Genomic DNA, 14,889 nt, shown 5'->3' on the forward strand with positions numbered 1-14,889 from the left:
CGGCCTAAAGTTAACATTTTTCTTGTTTACGCAGTTCTCAATATCTAACACAGCCCCGTCATCATGAAAGTTCATGAACCTTTCACTTCTAGATAATTAAGAAGTGTTACCTTCACATTGCTATGCAGAAATCAATCCTTCACTGAGTAGAATTTCCTAAATAATTTATTTTCTAAAACTGAAGAATAAAATACTATATTTTCTCTCTAGAAAATATGTAATATAGCCTAAACTTGTTTTTAGTTTTTTTTACAAATGCTCACCCAGGGTAATTACAATTTTTCCTCTTGATATACAGTTATTACAGTATATACAGTTATACAAATTTACTTCATGATTTGTTTAACCTACACTGAACTATGTTACAACAATGCCATTCAATGAGTCGAGTCTCCAACTATTTCATGTTTGCATCAAAGTAAGTTTTGATCAATTTAACCACTTGCGGGGTGGATATTTGGTTGCACGCCCCTTACACCTGATGGCTGCATCGAGGCTGCGGCCCGTGGACGTCAGCAGGTCCATGATGCTCCGAGCCGCTCTGGGCCCTTTCCATGGCTGTGTCTTTGCTGGGGGTTTCAGGCCTCAGTTTCCTTGTGAGCCAGTGAAAAGCACGTTCAACGGGGGGTTTGAATCTGGTGCAAATCATCACTTAAAACTGACAGCTCCACAACGTTGGCCGCAGTGCCCTGCCTCTCCAGCACAATGTTAAAAAAATAAAAATAAATCCAAAATGGTGGTTCGCCTCCCCCATTTATTTCCTCTGTATTTCCTGCAAATAAAATGACAAAAGTATGTCATTTCTGCATCATTCAACCATGGATAAATACGACCGACGTGTCATGTGCTCACCTTCAACTGGTGCTCTAATATCGCTGTCTCAAGCTCCGTTTTCCTAATTTGTAGCTTCAAGTGAGTGATCTCCAGGTCAGACTTCTCAATTTTTCTCTCTAAATGGACTTTGTACAACTCCTCCACAGGCTTCTAGGAGGAGCAGAGAAAGACATTTTCTGTGAAGTCTAAGAGGCCGAAGTGCTCTTTTCATTCATCATACTGTTTGAATGAAAGTGTAGTATAATGGGTAAGGAGTTGGCCTTGTAACCTAAAGGTCACAGGTTCGATTCCCCAGGTATGACTCTGCCATTGTACCCTTGAGCTAGTTACCTGTATTGCTTCAGTTTATATCCAGATGTGTAAATGCAAAAGTTGTGTAAGTTGCTCTGGATAAGAGCATCTGCTAAATGCACGTAATGTAATGTAATGCTTGACACATGGGTGACAAACGTAAGCCGCTCTTACTGTGCTAAGATGTTGTCTGGAGGTGGAGGGCTCCACAGCTGGGGGAGAACGTGCTGGAGGAGAACGTGCAGGAGCAGGAGCCATGCTTTGCTAGATAAACCAGGACAACACGCGTGATTTCACTGTAAGGCCACAGTATTACAATTACCCAACTCAGCATTAAAAAGGCATTACCTCCGTAGGCCCGTCAGTGAATACCCTTGTGAGAATCTCCTCATCTTCATCCTGTAACAAAAACGTTTCAAATGTTATACTTTAAACCCATTGGCTATGCTAAGTGAAATGTATGAAGGATGTGGCTACTTGCTATTTTTGTACAATGGTCAACCGACTGGAAGTCTCCATCATTCACTGCAGGAAGATGAAAACAATTAGGCAAATATTTCAGCATGGACAATATCATGACATAATATTTATAACAGGCATACATTTAAGCATGATAGACTTACATACCCTTTATATAGGCGCTTGTGTCCTGGGGCGTAGCTGGCTCAGATGAACTAGCCCCTGGAATGCCATCCGTGACTGGCCCGCTTCCGCTGTTCTGCGAGGGACCCTGCTCTTCACCGGGAGAGAACGGTGGTGGAGGGGGCACCCCTCCCGTCTTACGGGCCTCAGCCTTCTTCCTATTGGCTACAGAATGAAATAACGCTGAAACACTATACAGGTCTAGGGGCTACGTTTCAAAATTAAAAACAAAAAAAAATTGGTCATAGCGCCAAATAACATATCAGCATACCTGTTTGAATTATGTTTTTGTACTTGACTTTCACTTGCTGCCACGTTCTTCTACTGCCTCCAGGGTTACATCTGCGTGCGTGCACACACACACCCACACGAACGTTAAGTGAGTTGTATAGGCGTATTGGCATCACAGTAACATTCAAGGCAACCCATAGACTACTCACATCCAACTTATTAAACTTTTAAATAATAAGTATAGAGTAAAAACAAACTTAAGCAAATAAGTATAAAATATAAGAAACAACCTAAATACTTTACTTTATTCAGCAAACACGAGAGAGGCAGTGCAATTGTAGAAACTTACGCATTAACTCTATCCGCTATTGTTTTCCACGCAAGCTCCCGTTCCTTTGCTGCAGCTGATGTATTGCTTTTTTTATGGAATATATGAACGTAGTCGTTGTATGCTGCTATGATTGTCTCTTGTTCAATCGGTGTGAAAAATGCAGCGCGTTGTTTCTCGCTCTCATTATCCATGTTGAATCCTTTTTTTTTTGTCAGTGTCTGATTTGAGATTGATTTTTAAATTCACCCTGAACGCGCCATAGACAGTAGAAAAAATATGGACAAAGTGACTGTGACGTCATCCATTGACTTTCTATGGGAGAAAAGCGTTTTGAAGCCGTTTGGGCTTAACCTATCCCAGCTTGATCGATCTTGATTACTTGAATTGAAATCCGTTGTTGTAGAACAGAAAAATCAGAATATGCGCCATCTGGCTCACTCAAGTCAGGTTTCAAGTTTAAGTTTAAGATTTTTTGAACCCGCTTTCTGGAACAGACCCTCTTTCTCGAACTGTTTAATCACGAGATTTAGCTTTAAGCGATCACAGACCGTCTGTCCCGTGCGTGTCATTTCCGGTTTTCCCGGAAGTCCCTGAGACAGCTGAGCTGCGGCTTCGACTAATCTCCGACTCCTCTCTGGAGCATAGAGCGCATACATGTCTGTGATCTGGAGCTGTGAAGAGGAATAAATGTCCCTGTCTGTCTCCGAATGGGACTGCGATCAGGTCGCAGCCTTGCGGTTCTGGTCTGCAGTTAATATGGAACTGTAGGACTGCCGCGTACTCAGTCGGGTAAGGAACACAAACAGAACTCTGTTATTTAAGTAAAACAGATAGCGACATGTTTTACACTGGTTAGCCATCAGGACGATTTGAAAGCTCGTGAAGACGTGCGTACCGTAGTCATGGGGAGTATTCATCACAAAGGGAGATGAGGTTGAACTACAGAACTGTATCTGTGGGTTAAACAACGATGGAAACTGTCATGCTGCATTTCCGTGTTTGACGTGGTTTGTAGGTGATGAAGTTGTTCAGTGTTGATTCGTAATCAGATCAGATATTTTGCACTATATAAAGTTTCGCCGTAATTTTTATTTTTTTAAAGTCAGATCATTATCGATCATGGTGTTTCGAGATTTCGAGCTGTGGATATTTTGGTGAATCAGTTCTACAGCATGGGCTAGGTTTCGTGGGTGTGGTTTCGGATAGACGTTTAAGTGCGCTTGTTTTTCTCTAGTTTGGATGCTCTTAGAGAATAGACACACAGACGCGCATCAGTACTACTTCGTCGACAGCAGCATTTTTTTGAGGGACGCGATTTCACACTGTTGTACGCGCCTCTCATTCCAGGTCAGTTACAGTGAGAGTAAGCCTTGGGTTCCTTCTGCCTCATGTTTATACACACACACACACACACCTGCTAATGAGGAATTTACTAATACAGGACCTTGGACTGTTGCATTATATTAGAAGTATACACATGCACACCTACAAAATCACAAACTTTGGTACAGATTTACAGACACAAAGAAAATGTGTTTGGTAGCGTTGATCATGTTCACAGAATCCATCTCTCTCTACCGCAGTTAGGGCTTGAGGCTGATCGCTTGTTTACACAGTATTGTGGAATATTGTGGGAATCTCTGAGACAGACTGCATGTTTAGTAACTCCACATTATTGTGGGATATTGTGGAAATCTCTGAACTGACTGCATGTTTAATAATTCCACAGTATTGTGGAATATTTTGGGAATCTCTGAGTCTGACTGCATGTATAGTAATTCCGCAGTGAGCTCTGAGATGGCCCTGGCCCCACCCTCTCGCCCCACAGCCATGGCCCTCAGCCTGTCCCCTGCGGCCGTCTGCCAGTGCTTCACCCTGGTGTCCCTCTGCACCTCCGTGGCCGACCCAAACTGGATCCAAATCAGCAACAGCAGCGATCCCAACAGCAGACAGCTTATCTACGGAGTGGCCTTCACCCTGCATGCTGCACAGAATCTCACTGACACAGGTAAATGTGCTGCACAGAATCTCACTGACACAGGTAAATGTGCTGCACAGAATCTCACTGACACAGGTAGATGTGCTGCACAGGATCTCACTGACACAGGTACAAGTGCTGCACAGAAACGCGCTGACACAGAACCTTGTGTGTGCACACCATGTTATTTAAATGTGTTAAATTTACATTTTAGCATGTAGCACAGAGTCATGTGGTGCTGTTTACTAGTGCATGTAAACAGGCTAGGAGAATAGTGCTACATCTCTCTCATACATATACATGTGCACGTTTCCATACCCTCGTATGAATGCCTAAACATACGCACACACACATATTGCCATCTGATATAATTACACATAAACAGATATGCGTATAGGACGGAGTGTAGCACAGTGGGTAAGGAACTAGACTTGTAACCGAAAGGTCGCAGGTTCGATTCCCGGGTAAGGACACTGCCGTTGTACCCTTGAGCAAGGTACTTAACCGTAATTGCTTCAGTATATATCCAGCTGTATAAATGGATACAATGTAAAAATGCTATGTAAAAGTTGTGTAAGTCGCTCTGGATAAGAGCGTCTGCTAAATGCCTGTAATGTAATGTAATATGCGGCACCATTGTTTATTTCATTACATTATTACATTACAGGCATTTAGCAGACGCTCTTATCCAGAGCGACTTACACAACTTTTACATAGCATTTTTACATTGTATCCATTTATACAGCTGGATATATACTGAAGCAATTACGGTTAAGTACCTTGCTCAAGGGTACAACGGCAGTGTCCTACCTACCCGGGAATCGAACCTGCGACCTTTCGGTTACAAGCCCAGCTCCTTACCCACTGTGCCACACTCCGCCCCCATTGTTGTGGATGCAGCACGGTACCAGAGTGACTCATTCAGTATCTCCATGTGGCATGTGTCCCATTCAGATTACTGTGCCTAATGTGTGGGGCACCAGTGTAATACGGGTAGGGAGGCGGGCTTATAACAAAGAGGTTGCAGGTTCAATTACCAGACCAGGCTCTGGTCTTGTGTCTTTTAAAGGCAAGGGTATCTAACCTGAAGCATTGTAACATCTCCAGCGGTATAAATTAATTGCATGTTGAAGACTAAGCTGTGTTAGTTGAATTAGCAGACTCTGGATAAGTCTACTGCATATATAAATAGCCACGTAATGTAAATGTGGGTTTGTGTGTGTGTGCGTGTGTGTGTATATATGCGTGCGTGCGTGCATCTGTGTGTGTGTGCATGCATGTGTATGTGTATGTGTGTGTGTGTGCGTGTGCATGCTCACGTGTGCGCGTGTCTGTTTGCGTCCTTGTGCATGTGTGTGTGCGTGTTATCTGTTAATATCTGTTACAGCGCCCCTTGGTGGAGTGAACGGGTGGGGCATGTCGCTCCTGTACGCGCTGGCCGGCGTGTGCTACAGCGGCATCCTGCTCTCCAGCTCTTCCTTCCTGTTTGACTTCCTGGGTGGCAGCAGGACCCACCCCCGCCTCGTCGCCGCGCTGCACGTCTCTGCAGGTGCCCTGCCCAAACAACTCTCTGCCCCCGCCCTGGGGTTAGGGTTTAGCACTAACGCTAACACACTGAGATTGAACTGGGGTTAGCGCTTAGCACTAACACTATTACACAGATTGAACTGAGGTTAGCGCTTAGCGCTAACAATATCACACAGATTGAACTGAAGTTAGCGTTTAGCACTAACATTATCAAACAGATTGAACTGAGGTTAGCGCTTAGCACTCACACTAACACTATCACACTGAGATTGAACTGAGGTTAGCGCTTAGCACTAATGTTAACACACTGAGATTTAACTGGGGTTAGCGCTTAGCACTAACGCTAACACACTTAGATTGAACTGAGGTTAGCACCTAGCACTAACGCTAACACACTGAGATTGAACTGGAGTTAGCGCTTAGCACTAGCTTTGACACACGGCATGTTCTCTTCCCACACAGCGGTGTTGTGCTTGGGAACCATCGGCGTGTGCGGCGCCTGCTTCTGTGTGATAGTCCACAACCTGAGGAAGGGCCTGATTGGTCGGTTCTGGGATGGGGGTGTGTCTGGGCCTGGGGGGGCGGGGCTACAGCCCTACCCCGGGGAGAGCTTCTACATCGCGGTCCTGGCCCTGCTCTTCTCCGGCGTGGCCGCGGGCCTCAGCCTGAGCGGGACGTCCCAGCCGACGCCGGGCGGCGACTACGTGCCCATCGGGTCGGGGGACAGCGATTCGGAGCCGCCGCCCGCCAGGGAGCCGGGCGAGGAGTTGGGGGAGGTGTTTCCTGAGTGAAACCGTTTGAGGAGAGATCAGACGACCAAACCCCTCACCCCCCACCCGCCACCCCCCACCCTTCTGCCCTGGTACTAGGGTGCCTTTTTCCCAAGCCACACCCCTCAACCGCAAACCCCGGGTCCCCCGTTTCTGGGACCATGCTGACTGAAACGCACGACCGAACCCCTGAAAGGGTTCCTGTATGTGGCGAATCGCTGTGCGTGCTATTTTATATCCCACAGGTTTGTAGCCTGTGTTATACAGCTATGTGTTGGGTGAACTGAGCTTGCTGTTGGGTGAAAATGTTGGATCCAAACCCCTGGGGTCCGGCCCCAGAGTCCAGCAGGTCTTAACCGCTGCAATCACACGCTTCCCTTTGAGGGCACGTTCTCTGTAACTTCACACTGTTGGTTGGGTCCTGAAGGAGAGGGGGGTTCAGAGAGGGTCCACCCTTTAAGATTAAGCTGTTGCTCACAGGCCATTTTTGTCCCCAGTGCCTGGTCCAGAGTCGGTTCATCCAAACCATAACTAAATCCCAAGCACCGTTGTTAAAAGACGGATACTGATCCTGGGTCAGTTCAGCCTGTAGAGTTAACTGTGTCCCAAACACCGTTTGCGATAGGGGCTGATACTGATCTGGGATCAGTTGTTTGGTGGAGAGGTGCACATTGACCAACTACTGTGTCCTTCATAGCCACTGTGCACATGACCCCACTGTGGGCTCCAGTCTGACTGTGACATCACCCTGCCAGTGACATCACTCCCTAGTGCTGTTACACACCAGGGCCACTCATGAAGAGTGCCTGACTGAAAGTCGCTGATCTGTAATCAGTTGTGCCTTTCAGCTCAGAATGGATGAGCTCTGGACATGGCCAGAGGAAAACTGATCCCACATCAGCGCTTGCTGCTTTATGGATGCGGCCCCAGGTCAACGCACAGTCATATCTGCCCACCTGTCCTCATCCCAAATTAACACGCCCAGAAAACCACCTCTCCTCTTCTTCTCATCCTTTCTTCCTCTCTCATTGTGAAGAAAGTGCCTTCTCTCTTCTTTCTCTCTCTCTCTCTCCCTCACCCACCCACTTTCTCATTCTATCTCTGATCTCTATCTCTCTCTCTCACACACACACACACTGGCACCATGCTCCACCTTTGTTCTTGTTCTTCAATGTTTCTTAAGCTTGTGCATGATCTCTCTACACTGTTGGTATTAGCCTGAGAACTGCGCCCCCTGGAGTGTGGGCGTAATCACTGCAGATCCACTGGCTGTGCCAGCACTGGAACACTGGGGGTCGGCCGCAGTGGGCACTTCCCTTCAGCTGCTGCACAACAGCGCCTCCTCTGGCCAGCCGGGAGCCTGCAGTCTTCCTGCCACCAGCTGCATATGTTGTGTGGCGCCTGCGCAGCTGGGCATATTGTCTGCGCAGCTGGACTGATGGACTACGCAGCTCGGCAGACAGACTGCTCAGCTCGGTATACTGGTTGTGTAGCTCGATGGACAGACTGCGCAGCTCGGCGGACAGACTGCGCAGCTGGACAGGCAGACTGCGCAGTGAAAAACAGCAGTGCCTGGCTGGCCCACAGTGGGGCAGGGCAGTGGCTTCGCAACGTTCCATCACTATAATTTTAAACTCTGTTGCCCGTCCTGAGTTTCTGCCTATGTATTGTGTATCGATGTTAGTAAAATTATGTCATTCGACGGGTACCGTCCATTTAAACATTATATGGAGTGAGATGACAAGCCACTAACTGCATGTAAGGATGAACGTTATTGTGAAGTATGTGCAAAATGCGAAGCATGATGTGTATAACCTTAAACTGTGCCCCCTGGAGGCGCAATGTGTATAACCTTAATCTTAATGTTATAACCTCCACCCAACAAGGAAACCTGATACCATGGTAACTATCTTGTTAACGTAGAGCTGTAGAACTCCAGCTCTTTAGAACCCCGTCGTCTGCAGGGTTCTGTGGCTTCCTGTCTAGCTGCAGCCATGGAAACAAGTTGCTTGAGCCTATCCAGTCTGTGAGTTGAATTAAGCACTTCAAGTGTCTAAAAATGCACCACAAACCAGCGACCACTGTGGCCCTCCACAGACTGGAGTCTGGCACTCTGGCGTTGGTTTATCCTTTTGGGTTTCTGATTCATAAAATTGCACTTTTCGTCCATTGGAGGTCATATACATTTGAATATGATAAAATATCACAATATCCAAAACATAAGTAATATATATTTAAGTATACAGTGTGTACATGTCAAATTGTATCAATTTTAGCATAACTGTCCTCAATTCTATGTGTACAATCTAGACAGTGTATCTCTTTTTGGCCTTTTTAATTATTCATCAGAACATATTCAAAATATGGTTCTTCCACTAAGGTCTTTGCCTGACTAATTTTTTTTTGGAGCTCACAATACAAGTCTTCGTGGACCAGTAGATTGTGCATTTTGAACTCTAGATTCTTATGATGCTGTCCTTTTAAATATAGTTTTTTAAGCAATGAGGCTCATGCAGTACAATGAAGGTGAATTAAAAAAAAATGGTTTCACAACCCTGGTCCAGGAGAGCCACAGGGTCTGCTGGTTTTCACCGTTACTGTTAAATTGAGGTAATTTAGTTGTGTAATTGATTATGTAATTGTAATTGTGTCATTGATTAATTATCACTTAATGTAGTCGATTACACTATTAAATCAACTCATCCTGATTTCTTAGGTTTTAATTGGCTTCTGATTTTAAGGTGAAAATAAAAACAAGCAGACCTCTTTTCTACCAGGGTTTGGGACCGTTGTATTTCAGCGGTAGTGCAGGTTATGTAAACGTGAAACCCTTGGTTCTGAAGTTTAACTGTTTTTTGTTTAAGGTGTACCTTGGGCCGTACCTGAACAAATGTGGTGAGTTCTGCAGTCTTCTTGCCGCAGAGCAAACATTGGTCAGAAAATGTTCGAATTATTTTAACTGCTCAGATGCCTTTTTAAATTTTAAAACGCTCACTGATCTGCCAGAATTTTCAGGGAAATGTTACTGACCAAAACACACATTTTGTACAATCATGCAAAATAATCATTTCTGACTGTGGGTGAAAAATATATGTTTCTATTTCTCTGTGTCAGTAGCCTTTTTTTTTTTAATGTGAAGAATTTTACTGGTTTCTGTAAACAGTTGGCCTGCTTCATGTGTGTGACCCAGGCCTTCAGGACAGCTGTCTGATTTTTAAGATGGTCCTTGTGCACTGAGCATGGCGCGTGACACTCCTGAGTAGATGCCGGTGTAGTGGCGCACTCTGACCAGCAGAGGGCAGCAGTACGGGCTGCCCTGGGCTGAGCTGGGAGATCACCTCAGGGCAGGGTGCTGCTGTGCTGGGCCACACAGTGTACAGGGGCTGCAGGGACCAGCGCAGCTGTGCTGTAATGTGCTGTGACTGAAGCCGGGCGGGGGCGGGGGCAGGATCTGCGCAGGTATGCGCAGACCACGCAGCTGAGGTGGTCGACATCCCCGGGAGGGCATTTTGTTTTATTTTTGTTTCACTTTTGTATTGTGACTTATTTTTTTCCCCCTGTCTGCACTGCACCATTTGAAACGGCGCGTTTCTACGACTGAAGAGTGTTTTTAGTGAATTAGGTTTTTAAATGTTCCTAAGTGTTCCCTTGTTTTGTATGTGCTTTGTACAGAGAGACTGTAATCCCGTTTGTGTGCAGAGTTTTGCTCGTCCGTGTGTTTCGTGTGTCCCTGTGCTGCTTTCGGGTCGGCAGCGTCGTCCTGCTTGAACTTGTGTGGGGTCGTAGACTCAGACTGTTAAGCTCTGGTATTTCCCTCGGCCAATCAGGTGATTGTGAAATATACCTCCTCTCTCTGTGCCTGGCTCCTGTCTGGTCTTTGTGTGGTCTTCAGCCGCGGTTGTGAGCGCAGCACGGTGTGCCGTCACGCACGTCTCTCTCTCTCTCTCTCTCTCTTCTCTCTCTCTTACTCTTCCTCCTCTCTCTCTCTGTCTCTTACTCTCTCTCCTCTCTCTCTCTCCCTCTCCCCCCCTCTCTCTCTTTCTCTCTCTCTCACACACTCAGGCCAGCATGTTGCTTTCCTCACCCATAAAAAAAACTGTACTCTCATCACATTGGTCGAGGTGTACCCTCGTGATGCATCCGGGCCAATCGTGGACGAGCTCGTTTTCTGTGGGGGAGAAAAACAACGAGCACGGTGAAGTTCTTGGAGTCTTGTCAGGGTAAGGAAAACAGCACTGTGAAAGGGGGGGTTTTGTGTGGGGGGGGGGCTTTAATTGGTGACGGAGAAGGACGTTGAATAAACGTGCTTCTTCTCCATGGCAGAAATGACAGGCACAATGTTGTAAGCCTACCAGCTCATGGCCCATTTGATGTGAAACAGATTTTTAAAAGAGCATTGCGATCCTTTGGTGAAAGGTAATTATATCAACCTTAATGTCCCTGAAGATTCCAGATGATTTATTTTCCTTATTTCATATCTCCACCTCTCTGTCTCTCTCTCTCTCTCTCTCTCTCTCTCTCTGCTTCTCTCCATCCCTCCCTCCCTACTTCACAATCGCTTTTCTCCCCCTCTTCGCACATGTCGGCAGCACGGCCCTCGCATTGGCTGGGACGCGTCGCCATAGTAACCTTGACACATTGTTGATGTCACCAGTGAATTTGTGAATGGAGGGAGCGAGAGGAAGAGAGAGGGAGGGAGGGAGAGAGGTGGGAACGCGTGAGCGCGCGTGTTTCTTCGGTGCGGTGATGCGTGCGTGCTCATGTATGTGAACACGCTAGCGTCCGTGTGCGTGCCACCGCCGTTCGCCCCTGGCCCCGCTGTCTCCCTCCCCTTCAAAATGACTGATTTTCAGGGGCTGTTAGCTACCTCCTCCTGTCCTCCCCATGAGCGTTGTCTACGTGCGCTCTCTTCTCTCTCACTCGATTTACGAGCCTCTCTCTGCACTGGGGTGGGGTGGGGGGGGGGGGGGTGGTGTGAACACTGCTACACTGACAGTTCCACTTTGGGCAAGGGGGGGGAGGTGTGCAGGAAGAGGGAGGAGGAGGTAGAGGACGAAAAGTGAGCGAGAGAAGGAAAGAGAGAAGTGCCTGTAGACTGCAGACCTGAATGCAGGAATGCGGTGAGTACCATAGCCCAGATGGAGGGAACGAGGGAAGGAAAGGAGAGAGAGAGAGAGAGAGAGATGATTGCCACGTCAAAAGGACAGGGGTGGTCTGTTTACTGACTCCCCATTTCATCCAGCCCTGTCGGATGACATTCAGGCGTTCTGGCCGGGAGAGAGGGAGAGAGGGAGAGAGGGAGAGGATGAGCGGGGTTGTTAGCATTAGCGTGTGTGAAGAGCTGAGCCGCGGCTATGTTCTCACCCTGCCATGTGCACACGCGCTAGTCTCGTGACAGCGCCCATGGAGCACGTGCAGAATGTGTGTCAGTGCGCGAGTTAGCGTAGCGTAACGCTGCACGTTTGTGTGTCAGTCAGTCAGCCAGCGCATTAGCGTAGCGTAGCGCTGCACGTTTGTGTGTCAGTCAGTCAGCCAGCGCTTTAGCGTAGCGTAGCGCTGCACGTTTGTGTGTCAGTCAGTCAGCCAGCACATTAGCGTAGTGTAGCGCTGCACGTTTGTGTGTCAGTCAGTCAGCCCGTGCTTTAGCGTAGCGTAGCGCTGCACGTTTGTGTGTCAGTCAGTCAGCCCACGTGTTAGCATAGCGTAGCGCTGCATGTTTGTGTGTCAGTCAGTCAGCCCGTGCTTTAGCGTAGCGTAGCGCTGCACGTTTGTGTGTCAGTCAGTCAGCCCACGTGTTAGCATAGCGTAGCGCTGCATGTTTGTATGTCAGGGAGTTAGTCCATGTGTCAGCATGGGCTATATTTGTGTGTCAGTCGGTCAGCCCTCACATTAGCATAGCGTAGCCATGGTTGCGGCTCCACAGCGGGTTACGTGCATGAGGGTGCGCACGTTTGTGGCCGTCTTGGCGGCGTGCACGTGCGACGCAACGCACGTGGGGATGTGTGCGCACTCTCTCCGTGCGTGGGGCCGCATCAGGAGTTTCTCAGGGTCCCGTGTCTTGTGCTGGTCTGTGCGTTTTCCTATTCCAAACAGGGTCTAAATCCGCCAACATGCTTCCCACGTCTGGGACTAATTAATGTAGGTTTGGGTCAAGAGGGTGGAAGGCTGTAGCAAATGAGATTCTCAAAGTGGAAAAAATAAATGATTTAATACTCTCAGCTTTGACACACATAAAAAAATAACTGTCTTTACCATCGCAGTACAGCACGTTCGACACACATAATCAGCACATGAACTCTTTTGTACTGTGGTGCAGTACATTTGATACATATAAACAGCACTTTTTTCTCTTCATTGTACATTGAGGTACAGTGCAGTAAAGACTGTCAATCAGACCATTTATAAATCCTCCCCCCCCCACCCACCCCCACCTTCGGGTCTGCGGCCCTCCCTGTGGGCCCTCATTATTTGTCGTTTTGTGACGTAACCCACGGCAACACTCCTGGATGCAAGGTCTCCATGGTGCTGCACCACCACTGGACCAAAGCCAGCAGCTGTGTGCACTGCACTGAGACACAGATTCTTTACGCACGCCAGATACTCAGATCCTTGTTCTTTAATCATTCAAATGCTCTCTTAGAAGCCAGTTTGAAACATCTTCTCAATATATTTGCTCAGGCACGACCAAGTACGGTACCGTGACGATGGAGCTTCTGTACTTAAATGTGCCACCAGTAATACGTGTTGTCTTCCAGAAGCGTCTATAGTTAAAGAGCGGAGAGGATGACAGGAGCGCAGGAGTTGAGTATCTGGTGGCTGTATAGAGTCTTTAACTGAGGCGCACGACATGTAGCTGCCCATTGGGTACAATCGGCGAAACAGGAAGCAGGAAGCGGTGAAAAGACTTTGTGTAGCTGAGACATTGTGACTTTCCTCCAGTTATGAATGGAGTTAGAGATAAGGAGGGTAAAAATAACCAATGATTGCCAAATGTTACAGATTACAGTGACAGAAATCCTGGGACCAGACCAGGGATTCGGTCTATTAATTGAAAAATCCTCATAAAACATCATGAGTATTTTTTCATTTGTTGAGTGGCCCATCTCTTTTCCCGAACTGACTGCACTGAAATGGAACTGACTACCTGGGACACAGGCGAGACTACAATTGTGTGTTCAGACTATAAGGTTGTGGGTTCCCTTCTGCTAGCTTATGAATATAGATTCCTCTGATGAAGAAAGCTTGCTGCTTGCATTAGTGATGTGTTTCAATGAGTAAAAACAACAACAACAAGGCAGCTATCTGGGAAGAGGTAATCCACAAAATATATAAATTATTAAGTACCCCAAATATACACAGCAAACACAGAACTACCCCACATATACACTAAAAAACATAGAACTACCCCAAATATACACTAAAAAACACAGAACTACCCCACATATACACAACAAACACAGAACTACCCCACAAATACACTAAAAAACACAGAACTACTCCACATATGCACTAAAAAACAAGAACTACTCCAAATATACACTAAAAAACACAGAACTACCCCACAAATACACAACAAACACAGAACTACCCTAAATATACACTAAAAACACAAAACTACCCCAAATATACATTAAAAACACAGAACTACCCCACATGTACACTAAAAAACACAGAACTACCCCACAAATACACTAAAAACACAGAACTACCCCACAAATACATAGCAAACACAGAACTACCCCACATATACACTAAAAACACAGAACTACCCCACAAATACACAGCAAACACAGAACTACCCCACATGTAAACAAAAAACACAGAACTACCCCACATATACACAGCAAACACAGAACTACTCCACAAAAACACAACAAACACAGAACTACCCCACAAATACACAGCAAACACAGAACTACTCCACATATACACAACAAACACAGAACTACCCCACATATACACAGATAAACACAGAACTACTCCACAAATACACAGCAAACTCAGAACTACCCCACAAATGCACCAAAATTGAGTTCTCTGTTTTCCTCTGTGTTCAGGCCATACAGAGATCATCGAACTTTAACGTAACCACAGAATCTGCCATTTTAGGCTACATTTAGACTGAGCAATGGTGATTACAGGCCAGCGGGGTCATAATCGACAGCAGCAGTCAGTACATAAAGATACAACATGCTGCTGAGAGCCACAGCAGGTGTGCAAGGAGGACTGAGGATGTAGTGCTAGAAGCAGCAAATGGGTTTGAGGGTATAGAGTTAAGAGCTGCA

At 46.6% G+C, this 14,889-nt stretch overlaps 2 protein-coding genes and 1 long non-coding RNA gene across 4 annotated transcripts in view; 2 read left to right on the forward strand and 1 right to left on the reverse strand.

Moving 5' to 3' along the window:
- oxt (oxytocin) overlaps positions 1 to 14,889 on the forward strand; it is a 138,940-nt gene that overhangs the window by 80,695 nt on the left and 43,356 nt on the right. The window lies entirely within an intron of this gene.
- On the reverse strand, positions 234 to 2,921 carry LOC135239081 (uncharacterized). 2 transcript variants are annotated; one of them, XR_010325278.1, is made up of 8 exons: positions 2,348 to 2,921; positions 2,039 to 2,109; positions 1,753 to 1,932; positions 1,607 to 1,650; positions 1,474 to 1,524; positions 1,300 to 1,389; positions 853 to 984; positions 234 to 772 (listed from the first exon to the last, which is right to left on the reverse strand). It is a non-coding gene; the product is annotated as an uncharacterized LOC135239081 (long non-coding RNA). The 2 variants fall into 2 exon arrangements; XR_010325277.1 differs by having other exon boundaries at positions 1,474 to 1,650.
- Positions 2,977 to 10,462, forward strand: LOC135239080 (uncharacterized). Its single transcript, XM_064307498.1, has 4 exons — positions 2,977 to 3,118; positions 4,158 to 4,337; positions 5,695 to 5,856; positions 6,297 to 10,462. The coding sequence occupies exons 2-4, from the start codon at positions 4,160 to 4,162 to the stop codon at positions 6,623 to 6,625; spliced, it is 669 nt and encodes a 222-aa protein (XP_064163568.1). The 5' UTR covers positions 2,977 to 3,118; positions 4,158 to 4,159; the 3' UTR covers positions 6,626 to 10,462.

The sequence above is a fragment of the Anguilla rostrata genome, chromosome 14, assembly GCF_018555375.3.
Source record: "Anguilla rostrata isolate EN2019 chromosome 14, ASM1855537v3, whole genome shotgun sequence".
Lineage (NCBI taxonomy): Eukaryota > Metazoa > Chordata > Actinopteri > Anguilliformes > Anguillidae > Anguilla > Anguilla rostrata.

Coding starts and splice junctions, on each gene's coding strand:
- LOC135239080 (XM_064307498.1), top strand. CDS start 4,160: ATGGCCCTCAGCCTGTCCCCTGCGGCCGTCTGCCAGTGCTTCACCCTG. Junction 4,338..5,694: donor ACAGAATCTCACTGACACAG/GTAAATGTGCTG, acceptor TATCTGTTACAG/CGCCCCTTGGTGGAGTGAAC. Junction 5,857..6,296: donor CGCGCTGCACGTCTCTGCAG/GTGCCCTGCCCA, acceptor CTTCCCACACAG/CGGTGTTGTGCTTGGGAACC.